At 38.0% G+C, this 18,277-nt stretch overlaps 1 protein-coding gene and 1 long non-coding RNA gene across 3 annotated transcripts; one reads left to right on the plus strand and one right to left on the minus strand.

Moving 5' to 3' along the window:
- The first annotated feature begins 357 nt into the window (after positions 1-357).
- AIM2 (absent in melanoma 2) lies at positions 358-16,594 on the plus strand. Of its 2 annotated transcripts, XM_031012498.3 has the most exons (6): positions 358-572; positions 3,708-3,989; positions 8,533-8,666; positions 10,918-11,337; positions 13,645-13,833; positions 14,601-16,594. In XM_031012498.3, the coding sequence occupies exons 2-6, from the start codon at positions 3,728-3,730 to the stop codon at positions 14,634-14,636; spliced, it is 1,041 nt and encodes a 346-aa protein (XP_030868358.3). In that variant the 5' UTR covers positions 358-572; positions 3,708-3,727; the 3' UTR covers positions 14,637-16,594. The 2 variants fall into 2 exon arrangements, with proteins under 2 accessions (XP_030868358.3, XP_055219222.2); XM_055363247.2 differs by lacking the exon at positions 358-572 and having other exon boundaries at positions 3,728-3,989; positions 13,645-13,738.
- On the minus strand, positions 3,713-10,806 carry LOC129527038 (uncharacterized). Its single transcript, XR_010129296.1, has 2 exons — positions 10,680-10,806; positions 3,713-4,584 (listed from the first exon to the last, which is right to left on the minus strand). It is a non-coding gene; the product is annotated as an uncharacterized lncRNA (long non-coding RNA).
- Positions 16,595-18,277: the final 1,683 nt, after the last annotated feature.

The following is an 18,277-nucleotide window of genomic DNA, read 5'->3' on the forward strand; positions in this document are numbered from 1 at the left end:
CACTCCTCCCTTGAGGGTGTCGTTGGTTTTGCTCCACAATAAAATGTCTATACTTTCGCTTTGGTCTCATTTTCAGATTCTCTTATGCTTTGAAGACAAGACCCTGCACTGTCCTACTGGCAACACTTTTAGATACCCTCTGAGATCAATGTGCTTGTTTATACCAGAAAAATGTCATCACCAGGCCCCTTAGTCACAAAGTGTATCAAGAAGTCATCTGCGGTCATTTTTTACAGTTTCCAGGCCACTTTCTGTTTCCAATCAGTGTAGTTCCTATGTGGCATGACTCAGATACAAGTTTCTATAGACATTTTCTTCTGTGGCTGCTAGTGAGAACCCAAACCAGCTCAGCCAATTAGAGCTCCAGTTGTCACTCCTACCCACACTGGGCCTGGGGGTGAAGGGAAGTGTTTATTAGGGGTACATGTGAAGCCGTCCAGAAGTGTCAGAGTCTTTGTAGCTTTGAAAGTCACCTAGGTTATTTGGGCATGCTCTCCTGAGTCCTCTGCTAGTTAAGCTCTCTGAAAAGAAGGTGGCAGACCCGGTTTGCTGATCGCCCCAGGGATCAGGAGGTAAGCACCATAGAGGAGCTGGGTTAGAGACGAGAGACTTAACCGTTTCTCTGCCGAAAAAGACAACTGAGGAAAGGCCAGCCATGCTGTGCTCACCTCTGAGAACCTGAACCTGCAAACATGGACATCAGCTCTGAAAGGATGGGTTCATTTCTCTTTTATTCACTTTAGCCATGTCCTCTGGTGTTTCTGAGCTGGTGTTCCTTAAGCTTCGGCTTCCTTTGGGGTTTGTCTATCAGCTTATTTGTAAGGCTGACTTTTATGCCAATAGCAAATACAAGCATTTTTTAAGTTAACAGATATTATGAAGTAAAATGCAAGTTTTTCATTTATAAGACAACATAACTTCAGAGAAAAAACTGAGTCAATCATATAAAATGTGATTAAAATGTGATTGTTATTATATAAGAGGGTTATAGGAAGATTAGCTTCTTATGGACAAGTAGAAAAGTAGGAATCATGCCAAGCTGATTGTCACAGTAGATATTCAACAAAGGTAGTGTCCTTCCTCGCTTTCATCAGTAGGATGGGGGCATTTGGATGGCTTTATCATTGCAAATATTTTTAATGTATTCCTTATTTTGAAAATGGTCCTGATAATAGTTTTAATTTTCACTCATGAACTCTACATGTATAAGTAGAGTTTCTCCAGCGCTTACCAACATACAGGAAAAAACATTATAAGGCCATTAACAGTGATAGTTTAGAATTTATTAACATTGACTCTACTGATGGGGGTATTCAAGCTTCCCTAAAATTCACAATCAGTTATTTTCAGCTCATAAACATCTTTCCTTGTTCTTTGGCTTATTTCTTCCACTTCATATGTTGCTGCTCTGGAAGTCATTAATTGCTAATAATGTCAGACATCTTTTTTATGTTTATTGGATATTTGAGCAAATTGCTCATTCACATCTTTTGCACACTTTTCAAATATACTGTTTATTGTTTTCTTATTGATACATGGTTCTCCATGTATTCCAAAAGCAAAACCTCTGTTAGCTCTCTCTCTCTCTCTCTCTCTCTCTCTCTCTCTCTCTCTCTATATATATATATATATATATAGCAGGTATAGCCATATATATATATATGTGTGTGTGTGTGTGTGTGTGTGTGTGTGTGTGTATTGCAGGTATCTGCCCAGTTTTTCCTTGTATAATCACTTTGTTTAGTGTGTGTGTGTGCACGGATGTGTGTGTTTCCTACAAAGAAATTGAGAATATGCGTGCAATCACATTTGACAAATTTTTTTTTTTCTGGCTTGTCCTTTTTGCACCTTGTTTAAGGAACCTCCTTCTACTTCAATGTATTGAGAAATTCTGTGTTTTATTCAACATCATTACTATTCTATTTAGATAATTAATCCAACCAGATATATATTTTGTGTATGATATAAGAGAAAGGCTGAATATATCATTCCCTGTGTATTGTCATTTGTCTGAACACTTTTTATAGTTGGCCATTCTTTCCTTGTGATTTTTAATGCCACTTTGATTATATACCAAGCTTTAATTTACATGTGGTCCTGTTTCCACACTCTATTTATCAGTTCATTTTTTTCTACGCCACTGCCATACTGATTTAATAATTATACATTTGTAGTAAGTATTGATACCTAGTGGTAGGGATAGTACATCCTGATAAACATATTCAACTTGTTTTGCAGGTTTTTGTCTTTATTTTTTTCATTTAGGTTTTAGGATCATTCTGATAAATTCTATGAAAAACCCTTTGAGATTTTGGATAGGAGTTTATAGATTAATTTGACAACACTGCTGTCTTCATTTTATCAAATCTTCCCATTTAAAATATCAGACATACACCCACTTAAGTAGGTCTTTTAAATCTCCCAATAAAGTTTTATAAAGTTCCCTTTAAAACTCTTAAATATATTGTATTAGATGTTCTTATGTACTTTGTAGTTTTGTTGCTATTGGAAATTACTTTTTTTATGTAATTTTTTTCTCTCTTGGAATGGTGCTAAAATAAAGGAATGCATTTCTGTATATTAATCTTATAGTTATAAACTGTTGAATTATTATTTATAATGTTTTGTGTATTATTTTGGATACTATACATAAACAACTATACTACTACAACGTGATTTTGGCAACAAGTTACAAAAATAGATTGATGGACAGAATAAAGAATCCAGAAATAGACTCACTCATATTTGGACAACTGATTTTTGCAAAGGTAAAAAAAAATCATTAAAAATGACAGTCTTTTTAACATATGATTCTGGGAAAATTCATATTCATATGAAAAATAAATGAACTTTGAATCATCACTTATATCATATACAAGTTAACTCAAAACAGTACATACAGCCAAATGTGAAATGATCAAACCGTAAAATTCTTACAGGAAAACATAAAATCTTCTAATCTTGAGATTGGAAAAGATTTCTTAAATAAGAAACTGAAAGCATGATCCATGAAAGAACAGATTGATTAATTGCAGTTCATCAGGTATATGTATATGCCAAAATTTATCAGATTGTATACTTTCAATGTATGCACCGTGTTGTATGCCAGTTATGCCTCGATAAATCTATTTTAAAAATAACAGGAAAATGTATCCTGTTTCCGTTTTGTTGTCGTTGTTGTTGTTTTGAGATGAAGTTTCGCTCCTGTTGCCCAGGCTGGAGTGCAATGGCGCGATCTTGGCTCACTGCAACCTCCACCTCCCAGGTTCAAACAATTCTCCTGCCTCAGCCTCCTGAGTAGTTGGGATTACAGGCGCCCACCACCATGCTCGGCTAATTTTTGTACTTTTAGTAGAGATGGGGTTTTGCCATATTGGCCAGTCTGGTCTCAAACTCCTGACCTCAGGTGATCCGCCCACCTTGGCCTTCCAAAGTGCTGGGATTATTACAGGCGTGAGCTACCGCGCCCAGCTAATGTATCTTGTTTTCTGAGAATTCCAGAGGTGTTGTATACTTTCTGAAGATGTCTTTCCCAGGAATAGTGATCATCTTGCTTAAGAAGTTCTTACCTATGTCCTACTCAAATCTCTTTTACTACTGCAAATATTTTATTTTTCTTTAAAAAATATTAATAGCTCACCTTGCTTTATTTTGAATGTAGAATCACTTTTGGTGGTGTAATCTTACATGTTTTGGATTCCTTATAGGCTGATCCCAAAGTTGTCAGATGGAGAGTAAATACAAGGAGATACTCTTGCTAACAGGCCTGGATAACATCACTGATGAGGAACTGGATAGGTTTAAGTTCTTTCTTTCAGACGAGTTTAATATCGCCACAGGCAAACTACATACTGCAAACAGAATACAAGTAGCTACCTTGATGATTCAAAATGCTGGGGCGGTGTCTGCAGTGATGAAGACCATTCGTATTTTTCAGAAGTTGAATTATATGCTTTTGGCAAAACGTCTTCAGGAAGAGAAGGAGAAAGGTAATGTGGGAGTTCCACACCTGCCCCGTCCCTTTTTCTGCCAAGCCTGGGCCTTTCCTTTCATGGCATCCCTGGGATATGACCCCCCAGTGCACATTGTTGGAATTTGTTTGCTAACTTAGTGCACCTGTCTCTGCCCCCTTTTACTGAGAATCGCTTCTAGGAAGTGTTTGTTACAAATTCCACAAATCCATTCCAGCCTTTATTTGCATCTCTTCTTCCAGCCTTAGGGTTACCACTTCCATTTAACGTCTTTTCTCCTTGCCCATCTTTGTCTCCAGTTCAATTGCAGTGAATATGGACGTAGAATTTCAAAGTTAACTTCTCCCAACTCCATTTACGCAGTATGTAATGCTGTCACATTCTACTGAAGTCTTGAAAGTATAAATTATTGCATTGGAAAACTGTAAACCAGGATATTGAGCACCTTTTTTCCTTCACACAGTCTGTCTATTCGTCTCCTTGTCCCCAGCTTTCTGTGGTCCCAGACTATCCTTCTTTAGGCGACGATCTCCTCCTTCTTCAGGGAGGGAGAATCCTCCTTCAGGGATTTTCTTTCCTCTCTATCTCCAGTACAGGTGACAGTATAAATTACCTACAACACAAAGATTTTTTTTTACATTATTCAATAAATCACTCATCTCCATCTGAATTATCTATATTTAGTTTAAATTCCTGATTTTGTTTACTAAGAACAATTGATATGTCCCAGCTTTATGTCTGAAGAACAAAAAGGAGCTAACAGAGGAGCATATCACTCAAGGACTCTCCAAAATGAAAGTCTCCAAATGCAACAGTTTTAGGATTCAAAGTACAACCGTAGCAGCAAAAATTATAATAGCTTTTAGTAGCATTTGTGGGTGTACAACAAGGGTGACATGGCTTCTCACACATGAGTTATAGGAAGGCTAAATGAAGCCACATAAGTGATACTATGTACGTTCATAATTCTATACAGATATAAACTGTTAGGTAGTTTCTAAGGCACTAAAGAGAAAGGAGTGGTGGTTTTCCCAGGCTTTAAGTTAGAAGGTGTAGTTCTTAGAGATGGCCCTTAGATGGCAGTAACTACACATGTTACTTCCAAGTAACCAACCAAAACATTGCCCTGTTTTTCTTATCTGGGATCAGTCAGGAATCGAGGTATATTGGCAAACATAGGCTGAGATATTTAGAAATATCTTTTATTTTGGCAATAAATTAATAATTAATTCTTCTCTTTGACCAGGATAGCACAAAATTTCCCCTTCTACAATCTTCTCCCCATTTTGCTATTCTAATGATTCTGGGATTTTGTTATTCTGCTTAGCTAAAAAAGATCCAGTTTGGGACTAGCTTGGAAACTCAGGAGTAGATTATCCAACGACTCTCCCAAATGAGAGTCTCCAAATGTAACAGTTGTAGGATTCAAAGTATGCTTTTGGGCCAGGCGCAGTGGCTCACGCCTTTAATCCCAGCACTTTGGGAGGCCAAGGCGGGTGGATCACTTGAGTTCAGGAGTTCGAGATCAGCCTGGCCAACATGGTGAAACTTTGTCTCTACTAAAAATACAAAAATTAGCCAGGCATGGTGGCGGGCATCTGTAATGCCAGCTACTTGGGAGGCTGAGGCACGAGAATCACTTGAACCTGGGAGGGAGAGGTCGCAGTGAGCTGAGATCACGCCTCTGCACTCCTGCCTGGGCAACAACAGTGAGACCGTGTCTCAAACAACAACAACAACAAAACACAAAGTATGCTTCTTGCATGCTATACAAGAAGGCAATTAAGTTCCTTCATAGCTCTAAAATTCTATCCACGGACATACTTAGGCCGCTTTTGAATGTAGGAAATTTTTGTGTGTCCATGCTATTTCTATTATTTTAGGGAAACAGTTTTTGTTTTATTTTTTGAACAGTTAATCTGTCATTCTTGGTTAAGTGATCCTTCTCCATTGCCATTGCATGTCTGCATGTAGAGTGCTATATGCTATTCTACTCATGACCTCACCTCATGGAAGGTAGAAGATACCTGGAGAATCTTTAATGAAGACAGAGGCAATAATTAGTAGACAGGAGAAGCTTTTGTATGAAGCAAGATGAGAAAATATAAGGACACATAAGCGTAGAAAAAGGAAGCTAAGAGAAAATGTGATCAAAGTCCACAAAAGTCCTGCAAGATTAAAGTAAAATGCTGAAAATGATAAATGAAATAATCAGTAACAATGTGCACCTGATTATTAAGGCAAATGAGAGATTTATAATCGGCAGACAAGCTTGTCCACAAATATTGCATTGGTACCACAGTGTGTGAAATGAAATATGGCTGATGTGATGTGGTAGAATGGTAGGTTGATTCCTTCAGCCTCCCTTGATGCTGTTTTCTCTCCGATGCTGTGAACATAGAAGAGAGACTTTATCTGCATACCTTTCTGAAACCAATTTCACGGAACTAACTTACCATTGGAAGGTTAGTTTAACTTCTTCCTAGTGCAGAGATCCTGCTACAATATCCCTGTCAGACAGTCAACCACTTTCTGATCTTTGAAAGGAAATGACAGAGTACCTACTACCTCATAAGACAGTTCATTCTACTCTTAGCTCTAATAATTAAATCGTTTCTCTTTTTAGTAAAATCAAAGTGATTGCCTTGCTATTTCAGTCCAGAATTGTTCAAATTCTATCAGAAATAACATCTAATAATTTCCCAGGCCCTCTTCTGCCTGAGAGTGCCTTAAGTCATCAAACATGGCCATCTTGTTACATGGTCTTTTTAAAAATCAGGAGTAGGAGTTGGCTTTTCACGATAACATATAACCTGACCATAGACGTGGAGGAGCCCAGCCAGAGTATACGACTGCATTTTGTAGGCACTAGTGAGGAGCCAACATGCCACCCATCCATCCATTTCTTCATCCATTCAGTAAATATCCATTGAATTGCTAATAGGTACAAGGAAAGCTTTTAGGTTCTTATGATAAAACAAGGTATTAAAAACAAATCCAAATTTTGTACAGTTTTTACTCTAAAGGGAAAGTAGATATTTTTCTTACAGGCAAATTAATGAATGTAATTAACTGAGACAAATGTTCTGATGGAAAGGAAGATGATTCTTCAGCAGCATGTGTCAAAGGAGCATTAACATAAGCCAGGAGTTAGAGTTGGTGTTGGTCAAAGCGGGTTCCATGGGGAAGTGACTTGCACTAAGCTGTGAAAAATGCATAGGAGTTAAAGGTACCTTCAGTCAGAGGGAACACTGTGTGAAAATCCCTCTGACAGCAGGTGTTGACTTGCTTGAGGACTGAAAGAAGGCCAGTATGGCTGCAGTACAGAGAATCTTCAGAGGGCAGGATGGGGTCCCCTCGACAGAAGGAAAATGCAAGGCCTTGTAGAACATAATTAGAAATCTGTGGCCAGGCGCGGTGGCTCACGCCTGTAATCCCAACACTTTGGGAGGCTGAGGTGGGCGCATCACAAGGTGAGGAGTTGAAGACCAGCCTTACCAACATGGTGAAACCCTGTCTTTACTAAAAAAATACAAAAATTAGTCAGGCGTGGTGGCATGAGCCTGTAATCCCAGCTACTCAGGAGGCTGAGGCAGGAGAATCACTTGAACCCAGGAGGCGGAGGTTGCAGTGAGCCAAGATTGTGCCACTGCACTCCAGCTTGGGTGACGGAGTGAGACTCCGTCTCAAAAAAAAAAAAAAAGAAATCAGCCCTTGTTTCATAGCAGCAGTTTATTCATTTTCACTACTACATAAGATTCCATTTAATTGATAATTACATATACACATAAACTGATATACATATATATATAGAGAGAGAGAATTGGTACATTTTTTATTGTTATTTTAGTCATTGGAGGCCATTATGAATAATGCTGCTATGAATATTTATGTACATTATAAGCCTTATATACTTATCTTTGTATGTTTGTATTTGTATGTGTGTTTCTCTTGACTGTACACCTGTGAATGGTATTACTGGATGTTAAGGTAAGTGGATATTGAATTTTAATAAATAGCATCCCAAACCATTTTCCAAAGTGTTATACCAATTTAAGACGACTACTACTTCATAGTTATTGTTTCTTGTCTTTTTTTTTTTTTTTTTTTTTTTGAGACAGACAGGGTCTCACTGTGTCATCCAAGCTGGAGTGCAGTGGTGCAATCATGACTCACTGCAGCTTTGAACTCCTGGGCTTAAGTTATCCTCCTGCCTCAGCCTCCCAAGTAGCTGGGACTAAAAACATGTGCCATTACACCTGGCTAATTTTGAAAATATTTTTTGTAAAGATAGGGTCTCCCTATGTTGACTAAGCTGGTCTCAAACCCCTGGCCTCAAGCGATCCTCCAGCCTTGGCCTCCCAAAGTGCTGGGATTACTGGTGTCTGTGCCAGGTCCAGTTTCTTTCATTTTAAAATAAGATTTTTTTTTTTTAAGAAAAATTAGCTGTTCTTGAAGATATCTTAATATGGTTTTAGTATTTATTCCTGGTGACATTTGAAAATGTGCACTGCTCATATGTTTATATGCTTATTGGCCATGTCTTTCATTTTTTAATCAGTTGATAAGCAATACAAATCGGTAACAAAACCAAAGCCACTAAGTCAAGCTGAAATGAGTCCTGCTGCATCTGCAGCCATCAGAAATGATGTCGCAAAGCAACGTGCTGCACCAAAAGTCTCTCCTCATGTTAAGGTAGGATGAGGAGAGTGGAGTGGTCTTTGTCCTTGTAAGAGCATCACTGTCACTGTCATTTCCCATATTGTTCTCTGTTCTTTATCTCACAGCATGCAAATAAGGGAAGCAAGGCCACAGCATGAAAAGCATTCTGAGTCACAAAAACAGGAACTACCTTTGATTCATCAGATTAAACACCTGTTGAGCTTCTAATCTCTGCCAGGTTCTGGACACATTAACACTTTGTTATGTTTTGGATTCTATAAGAAGAAAACTCTGAGATAGACCGTTGTTTACAGGAAGTCTATTTTAGAGCACTTTCAGAATTAATATCTGTGAGGAAGTGAAAGGAGAAGAAGAGGAAGAATGTCAAGTCCAATGTAGTTGCAATAGAGGCCTTGGCCTACCCTACAGGGAGCTCGGGAGCTGAGAATGTCTTTCAGGGCTCCCAAGATTTGTGAGGGAGTCTGTGGTTTGTACAGGCCCAGGCTCTGGGTCACATCAGAGATCCAATTCAGAGACTCTGACACTGGGGCTGGCATGCCTGTGTTTGTTTTCTGCTTGGTTCTTGACAGCAAATTGCTTTTTTAAAAGTAATGTAAAAAAGCCCTTTATACACATGGACAAGCCCTATATACATGGACAAGGTGAGGTGGCCCCATTTAGCTGAGAGAGTAGTGACTGGAGAGTGTCATTGGTGAGAATGATTACTTTAGTCCTGAGGGAGCGGCAGACAACGTTAGAAAGGCCCAGCACAGAATCCACCACACATGCAGTTTCATTTCCTATGAAGCAGGTATTACATTATTTTATACCTGTGTGAGCTCTAGAAACTGATGATATATACTTCATTCTCTTTGTCTAGAGGAACCATTTCCTCTGGGTTTGGCCCAGAAATTTCTGGACTTTTCAGGAAAACAAGGTTCAAGTATAAATGGTGTAATTCCCTCATCGGTAATGAAAATATGCATTATTCAGTCTGGAAGACCCAAATAAAGATACATGGACCAAAGAGAAGGACTTTTGTAGTGGACCTCAGTGGAGCTGACCTTTCCCTGCATTGATCCAAATGCAGTCAGTTATGCTGCCCTTCAGGGCCCCTTACTGGCCCAAGCTCCACTGGCCCAAGCTCCAGGTCACATCAGAGACACCCTTCGGAGACTCCTGCACTTGGCTTTTTATGCCTCTGTTTGTTTTGCCCTGTATTTCCCTTTGGTTCTAAATGGCAAGTGGCTTTTAAAAAGTAGTATTTTCTCCCAAAACAAACCAAAAAGAGGTATCTTATCTCTGTTAATTCAGAAAAATAAAAAACACAGAGAAGAGAATAAAATTATAATTGTACCGTTTAGGAAAAAAATATATTGATGTTGGTAAATATCTCTCTAGTGTGTTTGTGTGTGTGCTTTAACTGCTTATTTATCCAATAAGAAACAGATTGTTTATCTGTTTAGGACCTTTCCCTTTATTGAATCAGTTATAACAGTTTATCATATTTCTCTAAAGCATTTTTAATATTTGCATAGTAATCTTTTTGTGACTATACCATATTTTATTTAACCAAATCTATTTTTTAGGTATTTAAATTATTTCTTTTTTTTATAATTTCAAATAATAAGATGTACTTTTTAAATATAAACCTTAGTGCATAATTCATTATTTAAGGGTAAATCCATAAATGTAGTATTAATTCTCCTTTTAAATTTCTCCTTTAACTCACTCATAAGATCTCTGAACTAGGTCTCCCCCTTAACTCACATTAAATGTAATCTGCATTTCGTTATGTACAATGTTCCCTAGGAATTTGGGGAGCCCTGTGCTGGTCACTGAGCTCCCTCACTTTTATACCAGAGTAAAATGAACGTTTAGGACAGTATTGGATAGAGAAACAAGGACACATGCCCAAATGGAATCGATAGAAGATGGAATCAGATTTATCAGATTTACCCCGAGGCTTAGCAGTATTTCAGAAATCTGATGAAGTCTTTATACATAGCACATGGCAAAGCAAGGATTTGGTTTCAGGGATCCTACCTCCAAAACGTGTTACACCGTCTTATCTGAATACAGGAGTTGAAATCTTCCTTCTGCACTCTCTGTTCTATCTGGATCATTCTAGGCCTCAGCTCTCTTCGTATCCCCTCTGTATCTCTTCCCTTGATTCCACCTATCTTCTGCTGGCTTTCTGAGGTTTAGCACTGTGGGTGAAGTAAGGTCCTTTCAATAGTACCTTTTTGACTCACAGCTGATATCTTTCTTCTCTTGTCTTCAGCCTGAACAGAAACAGATGGTGGCCCAGCAGGAATCTATCAGAGAAGGGTTTCAGAAAGGCTGTTTGCCAGTTATGGTACTGAAAGCAAAGAAGCCCTTCACGTTTGAGACCCAAGAAGGCAAGCAGGAGATGTTTCATGCTACAGTGGCTACAGAAAAGGAATTCTTCTTTGTAAAAGTTTTTGATACACTGCTGAAAGATAAATTCATTCCAAAGAGAATAATTATAATATCAAGATATTATCGGCACAGTGGTTTCTTAGAGGTAAATAGTGCCTCATGTGTGTTAGATGCTGAATCTGACCAAAAGGTTAATGTCCCACTGAACATTATCAGAAAAGCTGGTGAAACCCCGAAGATCAACACGCTTCAAACTCAGCCCCTTGGAACAATTGTGAATGGCTTGTTTGTAGTCCAGAAGGTAAGTTTTCATATCTAATTTCATATTGATTAGTAAGAATAACGTATTTCCCATCTGATCTTAAAGAAACTTTAGAAATGGTTTTAATGTCTTTCTATATGGACAAAATAAAAAAATACAAAGTGCTAAAGAGCTGCAGAGTAAACATGCCAAAATTCATACAAAAACTCAAAAATTGTTTTTATTGTCAAAAATGTCATGATCCTATTTCAACTTATTCTTATCCCAGTAGCCTCTGAAAAAGGAATTAGTTCATTCACATAATTTTTATTTCTGCATTATTTTTGTACTTTGTACATATTATCTTTATTTTAAGTGACTACAGTTGTGATTATCTTTATTTTAAGTGACTATTGTTGTGATTATCTTTATTTTAAGTGACTATAGTTGTGATTATCTTTATTTTAAGTGACTATTGTTGTGAATGCAAAGTAAGTGTAGTTGAGTAATAAACCAGATTAATTGACCTGAAAAACCAATACGCAAGGCAGGATTAAAGAACTGTGATTAAATGAAGAAAACAGAAGAAAGAGTTAGCTTGAGGAGACTTTTTTTTTTTAATTAAAAAGTAAACTTTAATGTCAAAAATGCGAACCTGGGGAAGACAGAAAAGATCACACACAAAGCTGTCACTTCACACTTGGAAGGTTGCACGGCGGCCGGGCAGAGGCGCTCCTCACTTCCCAGACAGGGCCGCGGGGCAGAGGCGCTCCTTGAGGAGACTTATTAGAAGTGAGAAATAATAAAGTATTTATTATGATTCTGAGCCTCAGGGAACTAGCCTTGTGGGATGACTTTTTCTAGTCTAGGGCAGGACCTAAAGAACCATAGAGAGGGAACCTGCTGCCCCTGCATTCAGAGCCTCAGAATAACCTCTGCTGCCCTGGGTTAGTTTCAGAATGAATTGATAGGAAGACTCTCCAGTCCTCCTGGAAAACTCAAGTGTAAAATGACCTTGGATAGGAAGGTCATGTTCTTTATCCCAGTTTTCAGCTTTCAATCTGGCCAGCTATCCACTAATATATATTGATTTAGTCCATAAAATTAAACCTAAAATACGATCAATCTCCTAAATAACTGACCAACCTCCTGTTCCCTTTGGATCTAGACTTGATTGTGAATTATTTCGTGTCTTTGATTACTTACTAGACTCTCGGCTGGGTCTTGCATCATTACCTCATGTCTCTCCTGGACTTGTTTTAAATAGCTCTCTTCAGGCTGGGCGCGGCAGCTCATGCCTGTAATCCTAGCACTTTGGGAGGCCAAGGCGCATGGATCACCTTAGTTGAGGAGTTCCAGATCATCCTGGCCAACATGGCAAAACCTGTCTCTAGTAAAAATACAAAAATTAGCCGGGTGTATTGGCGGACACCTATAATCCCAGCTACTCGGGAGGCTGAGGCAGAAGAATTGCTTGAACCCAGGGGGTTGGAGGTTGCAGTGAGCCAAGATTGCGCCATCACACTCCAGCCTGGGTGAAAGAGCAAAACTCCATTTCAAAAAATAAAAAAATAGAATAAATAGCTCTCTTCCAACCCAAGGTCTTCTTTTTTCCCCTGACTAATCTGGCTACTGGCCCTGGAGAAGCTCCATCTTCTTTATCCAGCAGTTGTTGCTTCTATGGGCCACCCTGGCCTCCTCCTAAAGGAAGGGAATTTAGGACTGGAAAGATGGGCATAGGAGACAACATGTTCTAAGTAAGACACGTCTGCCTCCTCTGTGTGAACTTGCTAACATCTATTAGATATATACCTGCTAGTTTCAAAGCAGAAACATTTTTTCAAGTTGTCCCTTGAACAATGTAGGGATTAGGGCTGCTGACCCTGAGCAGTTGATAATCTGCATATAATTTTTGACTCCCCAAAAACTTAACTGCTTAATAGCCTACTCTTGATCAGAAGACTTACGGACAACATAAGCAGTCACTTAACACACATTTTTGTGTTATACATATTATATACTATATTCTTAAAAAGTAAGCTAGAGAAAAATGTTATTAATAAAACTATAAAAAAGAAAATATACTAACTATTCATTAAGTGGAAGTAGATCATCATAAAGTTCTTCATCCTCATTGTCTTGATGTTAAGTAGACTGAGGAGGAAGAGGAGGGTTGGTCTTGCCATCTTGGGGTGGCAGAGACAGAGGAAAATCCCCATATAAATGGACCTGCACAGGTAAAATCTGTGTTATTCAAGAATCAACTGTATTTCTTTTTAGAGCCTTCTTCCGGCACGTCTGATGTGTGACTGATGTGGCATTCCTTAATCAGATTATCAGAGGCTGGGTGTTGATTTTCTTTTACAGGTAACAGAAAAGAAGAAAAACGTATTATTTGACCTAAGTGACAACACTGGGAAAATGGAAGTACTGGTGGTTAGAAACGAGGACACAATGAAATGTAAGGAAGGAGATAAGGTTCGACTTACATTCTTCACACTGTCAAAAAATGGAGAAAAACTACAGCTGACATTTGGAGTTCATAGCACCATAAAGGTGGGAACTGCATGGAACAAAGTCAACTCTCCAAGGGGGTGATATTTTTTGTTTTCTATCAGAAAGCTGGACTGGAGCCATTGAACAGGATATGGAGTGGAAGACATTGATATTTAGTACACATTCATCCCACAGAACTGAGGAACCTCCCTCTTAGGAAACATGTATTCTAGATACACAGTTAAGAGAACATGGGCTTTTCAAGGCAGAGGAGCATATTATTGTGCCCACAGAGCCCAACAAAGAGCTCCTTATTTATACTACAAGTCTAAAGCAGAAAGCTTGCCCAGAGTCGGAAAAGTCATTCTGACTAATGTATTTGAAAGTAGACAGACAATAAATGCTTCGAGGACACATTTCCCTAGCCAGTCCCACCACGCCTGCACCTACCGTAGTCCAGTGCAGTTAAGTCCATGTAAACCCCTACTCTTGAGCTTCCACCACACCCTCCTACCCGTGTCCTGCCACTACTTGGTGCTCTTCCCCAGGTCTCAGTGTTGGTTGCACTGCCTGCTATCTCTGTAAGAGTGGAGGCCAAGATTTGAGAAATATGCGTATGTGACCTTGCTAAGTGGGAGTGTATTTCTCAGGTCAGATATTCACTTCAGGAGTATGATCGAAGGCAGACAAATGTATTAGAAGGGTGGGAACAAAATAATTTTATGAGAAGATGATACATACACTTCAGAAGGCCATAGTGACTGCAAACAGTGGAGGGGCCACTCATCAACTGCATCTCAGACTGCATGTTTTTTTTCTCCATCCAGGTTATTAAGGCCAAAAAAAAAACCATAGAGAAATAAAAAGGACCAATTCAAGCCAACTGGTCTAAGCAGCATTTAATTGAAGAATATGTGATACAGCCTCTTCAATCAGATTGTAAGTTACCTGAGAGCTGCAGTTCACAGGCTCCTCTCTCCACCAAATTAGGATAGGATAATTGCTGGATAAACAAATTCAGAATATCAACAGATGATCACAATAAACATCTGTTTCTCATTCATTACAGTCCCACTATCTCATTTAGTTTGTCAATCCCTTGTCTCAAGCGAAAATACTTTATCAATGTATTATATGTTTATACAAATTTAAAAGTGAACTATATGACAACAATTGCACAAAATACAAGAGGGAAGAATTAGGAGTACACTGTTAGAAGATCCTGTACAACATGTGAAGCAGTGCAGTATTATTTGAAAGTAGATACTGAATAATTAAAGATGTATATTTTGTCCCATAGGGCAATGATTTAGAAATATTTTAAAAGGTATAGAAATAATAACACAATTTTGTGTTATTGGAGAAAGAATAAGCATAAAGCCCAATGGAAAACTAGAGAGCCAAAACTAGGCTTGCACATTTACAGTCTATTGATTTTCTACAAAAGTACAACACAGTTCAATGGAGAAAAGACTAAAAAAAAGCTACAACAATTAGATATCCATACTTAAAAAAATGAATCTGAGCCATTCCTCACTCTTTATACAAAAATAAACTCCAAACAGATCATGGGCTTTTCATAAACATCTAAAACCATAAAACTTCTACAAGAAAACATGGGAGAAAATCTGTGTGATCTTGGTGTAGGCAAAGATTAAAGATTTAGATATCACACCAAAAGCACAATCTACATAACATAAATGCTTAATAATTTGAACTTCATCAAAATGAAGAACTTCTGTTCTTCAAAAGGTACCATTAAGAGCATTGAAAGGCAAACCATAGATTGGGGCTTAATATTTGTTAGTCACACAGCTGCTGAAGACCCTGTATCCAGGCCAGGCACGGTGGCTCACACCTGTAATCCCAGCACTCTGGGAGGCCCTGGCGGGTGGATCACCTGAGGTCAGGAGTTTGAGACCAGCCTGGCCAACATGGTGAAACCCCATCTCTACTTAAAAAAAAAAAAAAATAGCCGGGCATGGTGGTGGGCACCTGTAATCCCAGCTACTCGGGAGGCTGAGGCAGGAGAATCACTTGAACCCGGGAGGCGGAGTTTGCAGTGAGCTGAGATCGCGCCATTGCACTCCAGCCTGGGTAACAGAGTAAGACTCTGTCTCAAAAAACAAAAACATCCTGTATCCAGAATTTATAAAGAACACTCAAAATTCAATAATTGCAGAACAACCAATTAAATGTTTAAAATGGGCAAAAAGATGATACATGGAAGTCAAATAAGCACATAAAAATACACTCAACATAATTCATCTTTAAGGAAATGGAAACTAAAACTACAGTGAGATACCATTATATATTTATTAGAACAGCTAAAATTAAAATTAAAATAGATTACCCATACCAAGTGCTGACAAAGATTTGAAAAAACTGAAACTCTTGTGCACTGCTGGTGGGAATGTCAAATGGTATAACCTTTATGCAAAAGAGTTTGTCCATTTTTAAAAACTTAATATGCATCTACAATGCTAAGGTCTGAGGAGGATACAGAGCAATTGAAACTCTTACTTATTGCTGGTGGGAATGAAAAGTCACATTAGAAAAGAGTTTGGAAATTTCTTATAAATTTAAACATATGCTTACCACATGACACAGCAAGCTTGCTGTAAGTTTTTTATCCACTTGAAATAATTATGTATGTTCACACAAAAATCTGCATGTAAATATTCATGAAAGTTTATTTGTAATTATGCAAAAGTGTAAAAAACTCGATTATCCCTCACCTGAAAAATGAATAAACAAACTTTGGTAGATCCACATAATTGAATTGTACTCAGCAATAAAAAGGAATAACTACTGACACCGACATCTACATGGATGGATCTTTACTCTAAGTGAAAGAAGCCAGACTCAAAATTCTACATACATTTTAATTTCATTTTATGACATTCCATAAAGGGCAAAAGTATAGTAAAGACTAGATCAGTGGTTTCTAGGAGCTTGGAGTTGAGAGGAAGGCCGGCAACAAAGCAGCAGGAAGGAAATTTTTGTTATGATGAAACTATTCTCTATCTTAACTTTTGTGGTAGTTTCATGACTACATGCATTTGTAAAAATTCACAGAAATAAGTATGATTGTTTGTAGATTATGCCATGATAAACATGGAAAACATGCATCAGGTTGGAAGATAGAATTAAGGATGTTTTTGATATTCTGATTTTTTTTTAATTTCTCTGGAATAAATACTCATTGCTTTTATAATAAATAAGAAAGATGAAACTTTTTAAAGAGACCCACAGAAATCAGGGACTTTAAAACAATGAATATTCCTTATCCGTTAGGTTAATAATGTCCAGGATTTGTGAATGTGATGATGATATGATTAGGAAAATGTCCTCAGAAGTGTTAGTTGAAACATCAGTTTGGCAACATTACTAGTAATTATGTTCATATTATTTGACCCAGTAATTCCACATATAGGTATTTAACCTAAAATGTCGGCTTTGGTGCTATTGCATACCTCAAAACCACTTGATACAAACTGGTCTGTAAAATGTTGATGAGGACAGATTAGCATCTCTGTGAGTTGTTCTATCCTCTCTGGTCTACACACTACAGATCTAGGGGAAGCTCCAGCTTCTCATCTACTTGATTTGAGTCCCATGGAGAAGCTCTGATATGTGGTAAGGTGGAAAAATATGACACAGTGCGGTCAAGGCATTAGAGGATGAAGCTATTGAAGTGAAAACAAAATTGAAGAGGCAAATTCTTTTGAGCAGAGGGTAATTTTTTCTTATTTCATTTAAAGATAGATTGTCCTTAGGAAGTACAGTTCAAAGGGGAATCAGCATGATGTTAAGGAAAGCAAGCAAAGGTGGGGATGTAGCAGCCCACCTAAGTGACACTAACTCCAAATCACCATCATCCAGGGTACTCAAGAATAGGCAATTACAGAAAGCTTACATCAAGTGATATGAACATGAAATATTAGACTAGCTGAGAATACAAACATCATCTATGTATAAAACAGTCCTTTTTCTTAGTGTTCATTAAGTCAAATTTGAATTTAAAGGCAGTTTTAGCAGTCTATGACATCTTAGGATGGCATCTGTTCCTAACTAGCTGAGTGATACTGTGATTTTGACCACTTCACTCAATCTCTCGGAACTTCAGTATTCTCAAAGATGAGAAAACTGGCTTCTGTAGCATCTGAAGTTTCTTCAGAATCTGGTTTCCCAAAATGAGCAAAATAATCTTAAACACATATACACACACATATACATACACAGATATATATGTGTGTGTGTGTGGTGTGTGTGTGTGTGTGTATAAGAATAGCATTGGGCAAAAAAATATAAAAATGTCTAATTGGCATCTAAGCCTACTATAATGAAAGACACATAAGCAGAAAGGTAGTGTAAAACAGTACGTTTTTATTATTTCACTCTTTGACGGCAGACCACAATGGTAAACTTTAACGTCTCTTTTCCTTACTGGGCATAGATAGCTTTGGACCTTCGCAGTAGTGAGACAGCCAGATGGGAAGGG

This window comes from Gorilla gorilla, chromosome 1 (assembly GCF_029281585.2).
Source record: "Gorilla gorilla gorilla isolate KB3781 chromosome 1, NHGRI_mGorGor1-v2.1_pri, whole genome shotgun sequence".
NCBI lineage: Eukaryota > Metazoa > Chordata > Mammalia > Primates > Hominidae > Gorilla > Gorilla gorilla.

Coding starts and splice junctions, on each gene's coding strand:
- AIM2 (XM_031012498.3), top strand. CDS start 3,728: ATGGAGAGTAAATACAAGGAGATACTCTTGCTAACAGGCCTGGATAAC. Junction 8,667..10,917: donor AAGTCTCTCCTCATGTTAAG/GTAGGATGAGGA, acceptor TCTTGTCTTCAG/CCTGAACAGAAACAGATGGT. Junction 13,834..14,600: donor GAGTTCATAGCACCATAAAG/GTGGGAACTGCA, acceptor TTCTCCATCCAG/GTTATTAAGGCCAAAAAAAA.